Source organism: Heterodontus francisci, chromosome 10 (genome assembly GCF_036365525.1).
Source record: "Heterodontus francisci isolate sHetFra1 chromosome 10, sHetFra1.hap1, whole genome shotgun sequence".
NCBI classification, from domain to species: domain Eukaryota; kingdom Metazoa; phylum Chordata; class Chondrichthyes; order Heterodontiformes; family Heterodontidae; genus Heterodontus; species Heterodontus francisci.
In genome coordinates this window covers 35,303,608-35,318,884 of record NC_090380.1, presented here as the reverse complement: position 1 = coordinate 35,318,884, position 15,277 = coordinate 35,303,608, and the positions used below count along the sequence as shown (strand labels likewise).

The 15,277-nt window shown below is 42.9% G+C and overlaps 1 protein-coding gene across 5 annotated transcripts in view; it reads left to right on the top strand.

The window, feature by feature from the left end:
• Positions 1-15,277, top strand: part of LOC137374394 (adhesion G-protein coupled receptor G2-like) — a 187,610-nt gene that overhangs the window by 104,191 nt on the left and 68,142 nt on the right. For all 5 annotated transcript variants that reach the window (XM_068040435.1, XM_068040434.1, XM_068040432.1 and 2 more), the window contains 7 exons: positions 1-48; positions 1,943-1,981; positions 2,746-2,793; positions 10,427-10,465; positions 11,267-11,314; positions 13,156-13,194; positions 13,997-14,044. In XM_068040435.1, coding sequence (XP_067896536.1) covers positions 1-48; positions 1,943-1,981; positions 2,746-2,793; positions 10,427-10,465; positions 11,267-11,314; positions 13,156-13,194; positions 13,997-14,044 — 309 coding nt within the window. The remainder of the gene's footprint in view (positions 49-1,942; positions 1,982-2,745; positions 2,794-10,426; positions 10,466-11,266; positions 11,315-13,155; positions 13,195-13,996; positions 14,045-15,277) is intronic.

Below are 15,277 nucleotides of genomic sequence, written 5' to 3'. Positions count from 1 at the left end.
CGAACATCACTATTATTAATGTGACATCCTCACTCCAGAACACAACAGGTACTGAACATGAGCTCTTTGAAAATATTAAGATTGTAAAACCCCTGATGTTCAAATTGGATATTTGCAAACCACCAGAAACTGCTGATGTGATTTATCATAGAATCATACAGGACAGAGGGAAGCTATTCAGCTCATTGTGCCTGTGCTGCCACGATGAAGGAGCTGTCCAATTAGTCCCACTATCCAGATCTTTCCCCATAGCCCTGGAATTTTTTTATTTCCAAGTATATATACTATTTCCCTTTCAAAGTTACTACTGGATCTGCACCCACCACCTCTTCAGACAGTGCGTTCCAGATCATAACAACTCACTGAGTCAAAGTAATTTCTCCTCATCACCTCTCTAGTTCTTTTGCTAATTACCTTCAAACTATGACCTTTGGTTACTGACAGTCCTGCCAGTAAGAACAGTTTCTCCTATTTACACCACCAATTCATTAATAATGTGGAATACCTCTATGAAATCTCCTCTTAATCTTCTATGCTCGAAGGAGAACAATCCCAAGATTCCCAAGTTCCCCACATTCTTGGTCCCAGCCAGAATATTGTGTGTTGCCGTCTCATTCCAGAGACCTGAGCACAAAGTCTAGGCAGTACTGAGGGAGTGCTGAGCTGTTGGAGGTGCTGCCTATTTGATTAATCATTAAATTGCTGCCCCATCTCCCCTCTCAGGTATATGGAGAAGATTCCCAATGTCACAATTTTGAGAATAAACAGAAGAGTTGTCCCTGTTTTCCTGAGCAATATTCATCTCTCTATCAACATGACAAAACAGATCATTTGGTTATTATCACATTGTTGTTTGTGGGACGTTGCTGTGAGCACATTAGCTACTGTGTTTCTGACATTCCAACAGTGACTCTGCTTCAAAGTATTTCATTTGCTTTAAAGTTCTCTATGATGCCACAGTGTCATGAAAAGTGTTATATAGATGCAGGTCTTTCTCTTTCTATTTTACTCTGGAACACATGTAGAAGAATCAAGCTGTACATGTGGTGAATTTGTTACTAAGTTTGTCAGCACAGTAGTTTAAGAGTGAAGGGATATGAACACAGGCAGGGACCAGTTTCATAGAATCATAGAAACTGGCAGGACAGAAGAAGGCCTATTGACTTGTTGTGCCTGTACTGGTTCTTCAAACAGCCCTTGTGATTAATCCCACATTCCCGCTTTAGATATGAAGCTCTGAAAGTTTCTCATCCTCAAGAACCTGTCCAACTCGCTTTTAAATTTTCTTTTTTGGCATCAGCTTCAATCGTCTTTTCAGGTAGAGAATTCCATATCCTGACAGCTCTCTGTGATCAGGAATTTCTTCTCATCTCCCCTGGTCATCGAATGTCTTGTAGATTTTTGCAGGCACCAATTTTTTGTGCGTTATACCATCGACTCCATGCAACACAACTGGTGCTTGAAAAGTGTTTTCTGAGAATGCAGTGGTTTAATGTAATTGTTTAAAACCGGAGAGAACTGCTGGAACGATGGTCCAGTGAAGTCAATCTCAGCTGCATGAACTGTGATAATGCCATGTTGAGGATGGATGCCTCTTATAGACCTGTGATCACAGCCTTTATTTTCTATAATCTCCGACACTGATCAAGCAATTACAGTCAAATTTGGTGTCACCTAATAATTGTACTTTACAACTTTGATGGTGTCGGAAACCATGGGCCACAGCCATTAGCCGTTCAAAACAATTGGGGTATAATGGGATAAAAATTCCGCTGTGGTGGAGAGCTTGCCGTATTAGGTCAGCACCTCTTGTACATCTCAGCCGATTTTCTTATCACTGTCTTTGGGTTGGTTTATAAAAGGTCACTCTGACAGATTAGCCCATGGGTGATGAAAATGGAAATCTATCACATTTGGCCTAACTATTGTAATCTTTTTACAGGAAATTCATTTACCAATACTACCACCTCACCTGTGACAGGTAATTGTTAAATGTAATCCGGTGTTTGAGAGATGTAAATTTTGAAAGTGACAGCTGTTTATTAATGGACAACGTTTGATTTTTGATAACATGACTGTGCGAATGTACTTGTGATCCTTCTTACAATTGCACATTGATTGACAAGTTCTGCCCCTTTGTTCATTTTCCCTCAGCACATAAATGACTGGATAGTGACATTAATTGTCAAATACAATTGTATTGTCACCTGGCCATTGTCAGTGGTAGTAGAAACTTAGAAAAACACAAATATATTTTCTAATAACACAAAGAAAATGTCAACTGCTTGTAAATGATATGTACTGTCATCAATAGGGGAAACGGGACATTAACATAGGTGCATAGTTTGTAAATGTGTGGAACAACTTTACAGTAGACAGTCATTCCTCTGATCATTGTCGGTGACACAGTTTTAATGGGAGAGGATAAACAACTTAGATTTAATATTAAAATTGATAAATTGATTCTTTTTGGGATGATTTCAATTTAAAAGTGAGCTTTTGACAGCTAATGTCAAAGTTTGACTGGGAATAGATGTTGCTGTCATTCATCACAGACAGGGCTCTAACTTGATTACAAAATCTGTTAGAGGGGATTGTCTGAATCTATTAAACTCCTGAAAAATTAAACATTTCCAATGTAATCCTTAAGTAGCTTTTCTGTGAATATATTTTACCTGTCCCATAATCTGTAGGCAATTTACAATGTAATGTTAATTGATCTGAAATCTTGTTCTTACCTTCCAGCGAACATCACTTTTATTAATGTGACATCGTCACTCCAGAACACAACAGGTACTAAACATGAGCACTTTGAAAATATTGAGATTGTAAAACCCCTGATGTTCAAATTGGATATTTACAAACCACCAGAAACTGCTGATGTGATTTATCATAGAATCATACAGGACAGAGGGAAGCTATTCAGCTCATTGTGTCTGTGCTGCCACGATGAAGGAGCTGTCCAATTAGTCCCACTATCCAGATCTTTCCCCATAGCCCTGGAATTTTTTTATTTCCAAGTATATATACTATTTCCCTTTCAAAGTTACTACTGGATCTGCACCCACCACCTCTTCAGACAGTGCGTTCCAGATCATAACAACTCACTGAGTCAAAGTAATTTCTCCTCATCAATTCTGTAGTTCTTTTGCGCAGGGGTGGCACAGTGGTGCAGTGGTTAGCACCGCAGCCTCACAGCTCCAGCGACCCGGGTTCAATTCTGGGTACTGCCTGTGTGGAGTTTGCAAGTTCTCCCTGTGTCTGCGTGGGTTTCCTCCAGGTGCTCCGGTTTCCTCCCACATGCCAAAGACTTGCAGGTTGATAGGTTAATTGGCCATTATAAATTGCCCCTAATATAGGTAGGTGGTTGGGAAATATAGGGACAGGTGGGGATGTGGTCGGAATATGGGATTAGTATAAATGGGTGGTTGATGGTCGGCACAGACTTGGTGGGCCAAAGGGACTGTTTCAGTGCTGTATCTCTAAACTAAACTAAATTACCTTCAAACTATGACCTTTGGTCACTGACAGTCCTGCCAGTAAGAACAGTTTCTCCTATTTACACTGCCAATTCATTCATAATTTTGAATATGTCTATTAAATATCCTTTTAATCTTCTCTGCTCTCAGGAGAACAATCCCAATTTCTCTAGTTTCCCTCGAGTGTTGAATGTTGTGTGTTGCTATCTCATTCCAGAGGTCTCAGGACAAAAATCTAGGCAGTACTGTGGGAGTGCTGTGCTGTCTTTTGGATGAAACATTAAATTGCTGCCCCATCTGTCCTCTCATGTGCATGGAGAAGATCCCCATGACACTATTTTAAGATGAACAGAGGAATTTTTCCCAGTTTCCTGAGCAATATTTATCTCTCTATCAACATGACAAAACAGATCATTTGGTCATTATTGCATTGTTGTTTGTGAAACCTTGTTTTGCACAAGTTAGCTACTGTTTGTCCTACATTATGACAGTGACTAAACTTCAGAGTATTTCATTGGCTGTAAAGTTTTTTGTGAAGTTCTGATGTTTTGAAAAGTGTTGTATAAATGCTAGCCTTTCTCTTTCTTTTCCACTCTGCAACCCAGGCAATGTTGTTACGGTCCCAATAGGGACCATTAACATTAAAAAGAGAACGTTGAAGGCTCAGTTATTACTAAAAGATTTACAACCAAAAATTTCATACTTTAAACCTTATAGGAGTTAAACAAAGCAAAACACTATTAACTTAATGCTACAATTTTGAAACACATATTTTAAATGTAAAATCTTAACAGAACATGAAGTCATTTCAAACTCAAAATCTCAACTGAACACTCTTATTTGATAAAACCAAAATACTGCGGATGCTGGAAATCTGAAGCAAAAACAAGAAATGCTGGAATCACCCAGCAGGATTTGATTGTTACTTCCATCCCAAGACTTCCCCTATATCTTGGCAGTTTGTTCACTTCTCATAGGACCAATTCAAAATATACCACAGCTCCTAGGAATTCACTTCAATTTCCTTAATTCCTTAGCTATCTTCTGAGATGTCAGATCTCTCAGATCTGGACTTCCCAGCTTGATCATGGGCCTTACACAAAACAGAAATACCCCTGGTTCTTAATGGCCTCTTTGTTCCTGAATCCATCTGCTCTCAAAGCCAACAGCTTTCCAAAAGCCAACTGACTGACTATGTCAGCAAACATACAGATGAAAAATCCAACAGGCGCCAACTGCATCATCTTTTTCTATCGCAAGTGGTATATATAGGATGTCCCAGATAACAATTTCAACTAATTACTTCCAACACCAAATCTTCTCTTTGTTCTGGGAAATCATATGAATAATTTAACAAAGTGATTATTGACAACACAGTAGGCAACTGACGTCATCAGACCATGCACAGGCGCAGAATGGTTCCTACTTTGCGCATGTGCAGCCCTGCATTCTGCATTGCCAGGACTGGTTGGCGCATGCGCAGAAGATGTCATCGTGTAACGCAGGCGGAGACTGGCAGTGGGGAACTGGCGGTGGGGAAGTGGGGAGAGTGCAGCCGAAGACCTCCTCCTCCGCCCACCCGCGCACTCACCCCCGCTAGTTCACTCCCTCCCCCACTGCCCGCCTGCTCGCACCCCCTTGCCCGCTCGCTCGCTCCCGCTCGCTCACCCCCCCGCTCTAGCTCGCTCGCCGCCCCCCCACCCGCTCTTTCACTCCTCCACCCACCCCCCTGGCCTGCTCGCTCGCTCACTGCCTCCCCGGCCCGCTTGCTCACTGCCTCCGGCCATTGTGTGCTGCCATGTGTTTAGGTTGCCTTCATGTGATTATTTGAGCAGCGCTATCTTTAGTCCTGGCAGACTTATGTCGCAGACTGTGATGTTTTAGTGGCACAAGCTGCATCTGCGCATGTGTCATTGCAGCGCCACCTAGTGGTTGTGTTGGCAGCAAATGCAGCCATAATTTAAACCTCTGACTTCGGCAGCTGCAGACACACTTGGCTGAATTTTATTTGGGCGCCACACCGTGCGAGGCGCCCTTTAAACTCAGCAGAGTGCCCACATTTAGCAGCCGCTGCAGAGCCCCCGCGATATTACATGCGGGGGCTCATTAGCATCACGATGCCGAATCACCCTCCCCATATTACATGGGAAGAGGTGGGACATTTGGCGCAGTGAGAGACCTTTTGACAGCTGTGCAGAAGGTGCTGAGGCCCTACTTCAGGTGCCCCAGCACCTGCTTCCTGACAGCTGTCAGAGAAATACTTACCTGACTGCTGAAGAGTGGGGCTGCTGTCAATCTTGCAGCAAAGCAGAAAGTGCTGGAAAAATCCAGCAGGTCAGGCAGTATCTGTGGAAAGAGAAGCAGAGTTAACTTGTCCAAGTTCACAGACCTGAAAGTTAACTCTGCTTCTCACTTCACAGATGTTGCCTGATATGTTGAATTACCCCAGCACTTCTTGATTTGCTGCCACATACTTACCCCTGTTGTGTCCCAGTGTCCTGTGAAGTTGTGATCCTCTTCTCCCACTCAAGTGTAACATTCCTTCTTGTAGGCGTGATGCACCTGGGTGAATAATCTTAATTTTATACATTCCAGGATGTGAGACTTAAATATACCATAAAAGGTATTACAGAGGTTTACAGAGAACACACTGATATAACACAAATGGGAATGCATGGGTGTCAGAGCAATGTAAATACGCTTTTCACCGAATGTTCCTCACCAACATGTGTGTCCTTTTTTCTGTGTGAATGATGTGTGCCAGCATGTAGCGACAATGTCACATCCATTTGCACCTTTGACCCTTCAGGGGAGCCAACGTATGCAATAACATCATTGCCATGCCACCATTACTCATGAGCATCTCCATGGATGCAATGACATGGACATTGGCTCAATCAGCTGCTCCTTCTAATGGTTTACACAGGGATGCTGCTGATATGGACTGGTGCACAGCAAGTGAGTGAGGGTGATGTGTGGCTTGCAGAGCTCAATACGGTTCCTATGGAGCAGCCAACCTTTGTCTGATAAGCCACTGCCGTACATCCCTAGCTCACTGCTATCCCTGCGGCACAGTGGCACAGTGGTTAGCACCGCAGCCTCACAGCTCCAGCGACCCGGGTTCAATTCCGGGTACTGCCTGTGTGGAGTTTGCAAGTTCTCCCTGTGTCTGCGTGGGTTTCCTCCGGGTGCTCTGGTTTCCTTCCACATGCCAAAGACTTGCAGTTTGATAGGTAAATTGGCCATTACAAATTGCTCCTAGTATAGGTAGGTGGTAAGGAAAATATAGGGACAGGTGGGGATGTGGTAGGAATATGGAATTAGTGTAGGATTAGTATAAACGGGTGGTTGATGGTCGGCACAGACTCGGTGGGCCAAAGGGCCTGTTCCAGTGCTGTATCACTAAAAAAAAACTAAAAACTAAAAAAACCTGGGTGCCACCTGCCCTCCCATGCGTCTTTCATGTTGTAGGTCCTCAGAGTCCTCATAGTCCAAGGAGGAATCCTGTTGACATCTCTCCTCATAATGCCAGGCCTAGCCCCTGGTGGGTGCCAAGTTGTGCAAAGCAGCAAAGAAAAGAGCTGGCCTTTTCAGCCTGTAGTACAGGGCATCATCCTATCCATCCAGGCATTGGAAGCGCTCTTTCAGCATGCCGATCTCCTGTTCAATGGTGGCTCTTGTAACTCAGTGGCTGGCATTGTATCTCTCTTTAGCAGTGCTGGGATCTCTCACTGGTGTCGGGAGTCATGTCTGCAAGGGATAGCCCTTATCTCCAAGAAGCCACCCCTTTAACTGAGCCAGGTCAGTGAGCAGCGGTGGCAGCTGGGATTGGCACAGGTCCTAAGTGTCATGACAGCTGCCTGAGAAGTGGTCACTGATTTGCATAAAACATCTCCGGTGATCACATACCAGCTTCACCTAAATTGAGAGGATTCCTTTAATGGTGACATCTGCAGGTGGTATCCTGGCGGGAGGCCTGATGACCACATGAGTGCAGTCTACGGACATTACAGCCTATGGTTCTCTGGCAATGGAGCTGAAACCGATGGCCCTCTGGGCCTGGCTGTGAGAGTCTGTCCTGAAGCGGACATACTCACTGGCCCTCCTTTGCAGGGCATCGGTGACCTCCCTGATGCAGCGGTGCACTGCTGACTGTGCGACCCCAAAAAGGTCTCTGGTAGGCCACTGAAAAGCTGCATAGGCATCAAGCGTGAGAACCGCTGCCACTGTGAGGACCAAAGGCATGGGATGTCCACCAAAGCCCATGGGCTGCAGGTCATCTTTGAGCAGGGCACAGAGATGTGCCACCATCCTCTCTACATGCGCAATTGCCTCTGACACTGGTGCTCTGACATCCGATGGCATGTCATGTGGTGCCTGTAGATGCACGGCAATCTTAATGGCGGGCTCCCCTTGGGAGCTGCTGCTCATGACTGGGGGCCTCTACGTGGATCACATCTGCCTGTTGATATTGCCTCTGGTGCATACAGATCCTCACGTGCAGAGGTTCACACAATGTAGGATGAGCCATACCTATTTCCATAAGTTGAACCCTTCATGTATTCAAAGGTTCCTAATAGGGCAGGGATTGGTGTTGACAGGTACATCAGCTGCTTTCATGGATCAACTATGTGGCACTGCCCATTATGGCCAACACTGAGTGGCACAGCATGACCACATCAAGATCCTACCAGCTGAATCGATTACCCCCACCATCCATATAACCTTAATGCTCCTACCCTTTGTGGCATCCTCTCCACACACAGGGCGACTAGACTGCCATTGCTCCTTCACAAACATGAATAAACGCAGAGCATACACTGTTTACAGAGAGAAGGTACACAGTACCTCCCTTCACGCCTGCAGAGCTTTCCCTCCAGTAATCCCAGACCCCCTCCTTCCTCCCTTCCAGTATGCAGAGTGAGAACCCTGAATATCCCCCCCCTCCAAGTATGCAGAGTGAGAACCCTGAATATAGCCCCCCTCCAAGTATGCAGAGTGAGACCCCTGTAATCCCCCCCTCCCTCCTCCCTTTAAGAATGCAGAAAGAGGCCCCTGAAAAGGAACTTACCGTCTGCCGCGAAACCACTGCCTCTGAGGACCCGCTGGCTTTTCAAACCGTGAACAGGACGGCACGTGATGGCTGCCCATTCAGCGAAAAATCCAGAGGTGGCCATGGAGAGGTGGTGGGCTGCATAACCTGCAGATGTAAGTACTGTTTAACATATTGTAACTGGGGTGCCGCCGCTGTGTGGCGGGGGGGCCGCACCATGGTCCCCCCACCGCCGGTAATTTGTGGCGGGCCCTTCTTTACATCGTGGGTCGAGGCGGGCCTTTCCCCGCAGAATTTTACCGGCCCCCGTGCACAATTTGCGGCATCGAGGGGCCAGTAAAATTCAGCCCACTATCTCCATCAAGAAGTTCAGAGAGGTTCCCATTGTGTAGGGTCTTCACACTTCCCATTGTGACCTTAATAAAAAACGTGGGCCACCCTTTGATTTGTAACCACCATATGTTTGCCAGCTTCTCAAAACAGCTTTTATCATTTGTCGTGCATTAAAAAAAATTCAATTCCCAAATTAAAAGTTACCTCTAGAAAATATAAAGCATGAACCAGGTGATCATAACAACGTATATAAGAATGCATCAAGCTGTACATGTGATTTGTGGTTAATTTGTTAGCTGGAGCTTTTCAGCCTATTAGTTTAGGTGTGAAAGGGATATGAACATAGGTAGAGAACAGTTTCATAGAATCATAGAAGCTTGTAACACCTAAGGTGGCCATTCGGCCCATTGTGCATTTTGCTAGCTTTTTGAAAGAGTAGTTGTGCTTTGTCCCATGCATTTAGTCTGTAACCCCTGTACATTCCTCATCCTCAAGTACCTGTCCAACTCGCTTTTCAAATTATTGATGAAATCAGCTACAACCCCCTTTTCAGGTAGAGCATTACAGATCCCAATGTGAAGGATTTTCTCCTCATCTTGTTTCTAGATCAAATGTCGTGTACATCTTTTACAGGCACCATTTTTTTTTCAATGTAGCTGCATCTTCTCCATCAAACACATCAAGTGCTGGAAATGGGCTTTCTGAGAATGTGTTGGTTTAAGTTAGTTGTATAAAACTGAAGAGAGCTGCTGGAACGATGGTTCAGAGAAGCCAATCTCAGCTGTATGAACTGTGAAAGTTCCATGTGAGGTTGGATGCCTCTATCGACATGGACCTGTGATCACAGCCTTTATTTTCTACAATCTCCTACAATGATCAAGCATTTGGGGAGATGGTGTGTAGTGGTTATGTCACTGAACTAGTAATCCAGAGCCCAGGCATTTAATGCTCTGGGGACACGGGTTCGAATCCCCCCATGGCAGATAGTGAAATTTGAATTCAATTAATAAATCTGGAATTAAAAGCTAGTCTAATGGGTGACCATGAAACCATTGTCAATTGTCATAAAAACCCATCTGGTTCACTAATGTCCTTTCGGGAAGGAAATCTGCTGTCCTTACCTGGTCTGGCCACGTGACTCTAGGCCTACAGCAATATGGTTGACTCTTAAATGCCCTCTGAAATGGCCTAGCAAGCCAGTTAGTTGAAAGGCAATTAGAGATGGGCAATAAATACTGGCCTAGCCAATGATGCCCACAACCCACAAAACGAATAAAAAAATCTTAGTCAAGTTTGGCATAACCTAATAACTGTACTTTACAACTCTGATGGCTTTGGAAACCATGGGCCATAGCCATTTAATACAATATGCATAATATGAAACTTCAGCAGAGATAGACAGCTTGCAGTATCAGATCAGCACCTGTTATACACCTCAGCCAATTTTCTTATCACTGTCTATGGGTTGGTTCATAAAAGGTCAGTCTGATAGATTATCCCTGTGGGTGATGAAGATGGAAATCTACCACATTTGGCCTAACCACTTCTAATCTTTCTACAGGAAATTCCTTTACCAATACTACCACCTCACCTGTGACAGGTAATTGTTAATTGTAATTGGGCATTTGAGAGATTTAAATTTTGAAAATGACAGCCAAATATTAATGGACAAAGTTTGATTTTCATTTACATGACTGTATGAATGTTCTTATGCTCCTTCTCACCAATGCACATTGACAAATTTTTGCCCCCTCTGTTCATTTTCAATCAGCATCTCCTTTAAGATGCATTATGATGCGCATTGAGCGACAGGACAGAGAGTGTAATGGCCAGATCCAATTGTCTTGTCACATGCCAATTGTCAATGGTACCAGAAACTCAAAAAATAAATCAATAGACCTTTTAATAACACAAAAAATTCAACTGCTTGAAATTGGCATGCATTGACATCAGAGGAAGAAGTGGTGCATCAAAGTGAGTGCATAGTTTGTAGATGTGTGGAAGAAACTCAGGGTAGACAGCCATTCCTCAGAATATTATCAGTGACACAATTTTAATAATGGAGGATAAACAGCTTAGATTTAATACTATTTTGCTTAAATTGATTCTGTTTGGGATGATTTCAATTTAAAAGCGGGCTTTTGAAAACAAAAAGTCTAACTTTGAATGGGAATAGATGTTGCTTCTAATCAGTAGAGACAAGTGTGCAATTTAGTTGTGGAAACTGTTGGAGGGACTAGTCTGGATCTATTAAATGCATGATAAATTTAACATTTTGCAATATAATCTTTAAGTAGCTATTGCTCTGACCGTAATCTGTAATTCACCTGTGCCATAATCTGCAAACAATTTACAATTTGGCATTGATTGTTTGATCTGAAATCTTCTACTTTTCCTACAGTGAACATCACTATCATTAATGTGACATCTTCTGCACAGAACACAACAGGTACTGAAAATGTGCTCTTTCAAAATTTTAACAATGTAAGAAACCTGATGTTGCAATTGGTTCAATAAGAAAGACTTGAAACTGCTGATGTGATTGATCATACAATTATTCAAGACAGAAGGAGGCTGTTTGGCCCATCATGCCTGTATCAGCTCTTTGAAAGAGCTAAGAGCTATCCAATTAGTCTCATTCCCCAGCTCTTTGCCCAAAGCCCTGGAGGTATTGTCTATTCCAGTATATATCCAATTGCCTTTTGAAAGTTACTGTTGAATCTGCTTTTTCCACCTCTTCATGCATTGTGTTCTAGGTCAGAATAACTCACTGAGTATAAGTAGTTTATCCTTAAAAGTGTGATCTCTGATTAACAAACTTCCTGCCAGTAGAAACATTTATTTACTCCATCAACATAAGTTATAATATAGAATACCACTATTAAATTTCCTCTTAATCTTCCCTGCTCTAAGGAGAACTATCCCAGTTTCTCTAGTTTCTCCACATTCTTGGTACCATCCAGAAGGTTGTGGGTTGTTGTCCTATTCCAGATACTTGAGAACAAAATCTAGGCAGTACTGACGGAGTGCTGCACCATTGGAGGTGCTGGCTTTTGGATGAGATGTTAAATCACTGCCCCGTCTGCACTCTCAGGCAGATCGCCTTGTTAGTATTTTGTAAATGAACAGAGGAATTCACCCTCCTTTCCACACCTATATTTATCCCTCTATCAACATCACCAAAATAGGTTATCTGGTCATTATCACATTGCTGTTTCTGGGGTCTTGTTATGAGCAAATTAGCTGCTGCTTTTCTTACAACAGTGACTACACTTCAAAAATATTTCATTGGCTGTAACTGCTTTGTGATGCCTCATGTCATGAAAATCGTTATATTAATAAATATCTTTATCTTCCCTTCACACTCTGGAAGCCAGGCACTGTAACTAAGAATGAATCAAACTGTTTATGTGATTTGTGGTGAACGAGTTGCTGGCATTTTTCAGCACCGTAGTTTAGGAGCTAAGGGATTTGAGAATATGCAGAGACCAGATGCATAGAATCATAGAAACTTACAGCACTGAAGGAGGCCATTTGGCCCATCATGCTTATGCTGGCTATTTGAAAGAGGAATTGTGCTTCATCCCACATCCCTGCTTTCAGTCTGTAACTCTAAATTCCTCATCCTCAAGTACCTGTCCAACTCCATTTCAAAATTATTTATGGAATCAGCTTCAACTACATTTTCAGGTAAAGCATTCCAGATCCCGACAACTGTCCGAGGAAAGAAATTTCTCCTCATCTTCCCTCTAGATCTCATACCTTGTACACCTTTTACAGGCACCATTTTTTTCAATGCAACTGTATCTTTTCCATCAAACAAAACAAGTGCTGGAAATGTGCTTTCTGAGAATGTGGTGGTTTAAATAAGTTGTTTAAAACCAGAGAGATGGCCCAGTGATGCCAGTCTCAGCTGCATGAATTGTGGTGGTGCCATGTTTAGGTTGGACATAGACATGTGATCGCAGCCTTTATTGTCTGTCATCTCCTACAGTGATCAAGCAGTTACTGTCAATCTTGGTGCCATCTAACTATACTTTATCTCCTTGATGGCAACATAATCCATGGGACTGAGCTCTTAGCCATATAAAATAATTTTGGCTAAATTACAACTTCAGCAGCGATGGAGAGCTTGCGGCATCAGATCGGCACCTTTTATACACCTCAGACAATTTTCTTATCATTGACTTTGTGTTTGTTTAATAAAGGCCACATTGATAGATTAGCCTCACAGGCACTGAGGATGGAAGTCTACCACATCCGACCTAACCACTTGTAATCTTTTTACAGGAAGTTCCTTTACCAGTAATACCACCTCACCTGTGACAGGTAATTGCATTTAGGTGTTTGAGAGAATTATATTGTGAAAGTGACAGCCAATGGATAAAGTTTCATCTTGTTTAAATGACTGTACGAATACACTTGTGCTCTTTCTCACCAATGCACATTGATTGGCAAATGTTGCCCCTGTCTGTTCATTTGCCATTAGCATCTTCTTTAAGATGCAGAATGATACCCAGGGAAGGCTGAGACAAAGAGATTAATAGTCAAATCCAATTGTCTTATCACATGCTTATTGTCACTGGTACTGGAAACTCAGAAAAACATCTATATATTTTCTAATAAAACAAATACATGTCAACTGTTTGTAAATGGCATGTATTAACACCAGAGGAGGGAATGTTGCATCAATATGAGTGCATAGTTTGTAGATGTGTGGAAGAATATCAGGTAGACAGCCATTTCTCTGAACATCATCAGTGGAACAATTTTATTTGAGAGGGAGGATTAACGACATGGAATCAATATAAAAATTTTTGAAATTGGTTCTGCTTTGGGCTGAAATAAATTCAAAAGTGAGCTTTTGACAACCAGAATTTTGGGTTGACAGGGAATAGATGTTGCTTCTAATCAGCACAGACAGAGCTATAACTTGTTTGCAGCAACAGTTGAAGGGAATAGTCTCGATCTGTTAAATAAAAATTGAACATTTTACAATATAATCCTTAAGTAGCTCTTTTTGTGAGCATATTTCATCTGTGCCATAATATGTGGTCATCTTACAAAGAAATTCCAGAGACAGGGAGCGGCTGTTGATTGTCTGATCTGAAATCTTGTACTTTCCTTACAGCAAACATCACTATTGTTAATGTGACATCCTCTCCACAGAACACAACAGGTACTGAAAATGTGCTCTTTGAAAATATGAAGAATATAGGAAACCTATGTTGAAATTGAAAAGATAAGTGATTTATCATAGGATCATACAGGACAGAAAGTGATCATTCAGCCTATCATTCCTATGCTGACTCTTTAAAAGAGGGATCCATATAGACCCTTCCCCTAACTCTTACCCCATAGCCCTGCAAGTTTCAACATTTATAGTATATATCAATTCCGTTTTAAAAGTTACTATTGAACTTGCTTGCACCACCTATTCAGGCATTACATTCCAGATCATAACACTTCACTGTGTAAAAGTAATTCCCCTGTTCCCCATCTCCCCTGTAGTTTTTTTCTCTAATTACCGTGAAACTATGACCTCTGGTATCCCACCTTCCTGCCAGTGAAAACAGTTGCTCCTCCGTTTCTATCAAACCATTCATAATTTCAAATATGTGCAGTAAATCTCCTCTTTACCTTCCCTGCTCTTATCATACTGCTCTAAGGAGACAATTCCATATTCACTGGTTTCTCCACTCTATGTACCAGCCAAATTTTGTGAATTGATGTCCCATTCTAGAGACCTGAGGACTACACATAAGCAGCACTGAGGGGGTGCTGCCCCTTTGGAGATGCTGGGCTCAATTTTACCGACCCTCTGATGTCAGGGACCATGGCAGGAGGGTGACCAGAAAATTCCTCCGGGAGAGGCCCGCCACAGGCCTCGACACTGGGAAGGTCAGGCCCCATATTGCTGGCGGCGGCGAGGCCTCGAGGCGGACCCCCTGCCGCTCGGCATCGAGGCGGAGCCCCTGTTGCTCGGCATCGGCATCAAAATTTAAATATGCAAATGTATTTAAATTATTGAACTAAATACTTACCCGCTCCTGACGTCAGTCCTGGTGCCATTTTGGTGGGGGTGGCCGGCACTCCATTTGGAGATCCAAGGCAGAACACTGGTGGGGAAGGGGGAGCAGGTAATTTTTCAGGATAGGCAGGGGAGGAGCAGAATCAAATGTTTTTGATTGGTCTAGGGGGTGGTAGGAAGGGGTAAAGTTCATAGTTTATGAACTTTGCGGGGGGGTGGGGGGGGAAGGTCAGGACCATAAAGTAAGTTTTTTTATGGGGGGGAAGAGGGCAAGTAATAAATTTGATGATCATTGAGCGGGGTGGGAGAGGATTGGGATGACTTTAGTAAATTTTTTACACTCATGTTTCTTTAAAAGTTTAAATTAAATTGAAGAGCTGG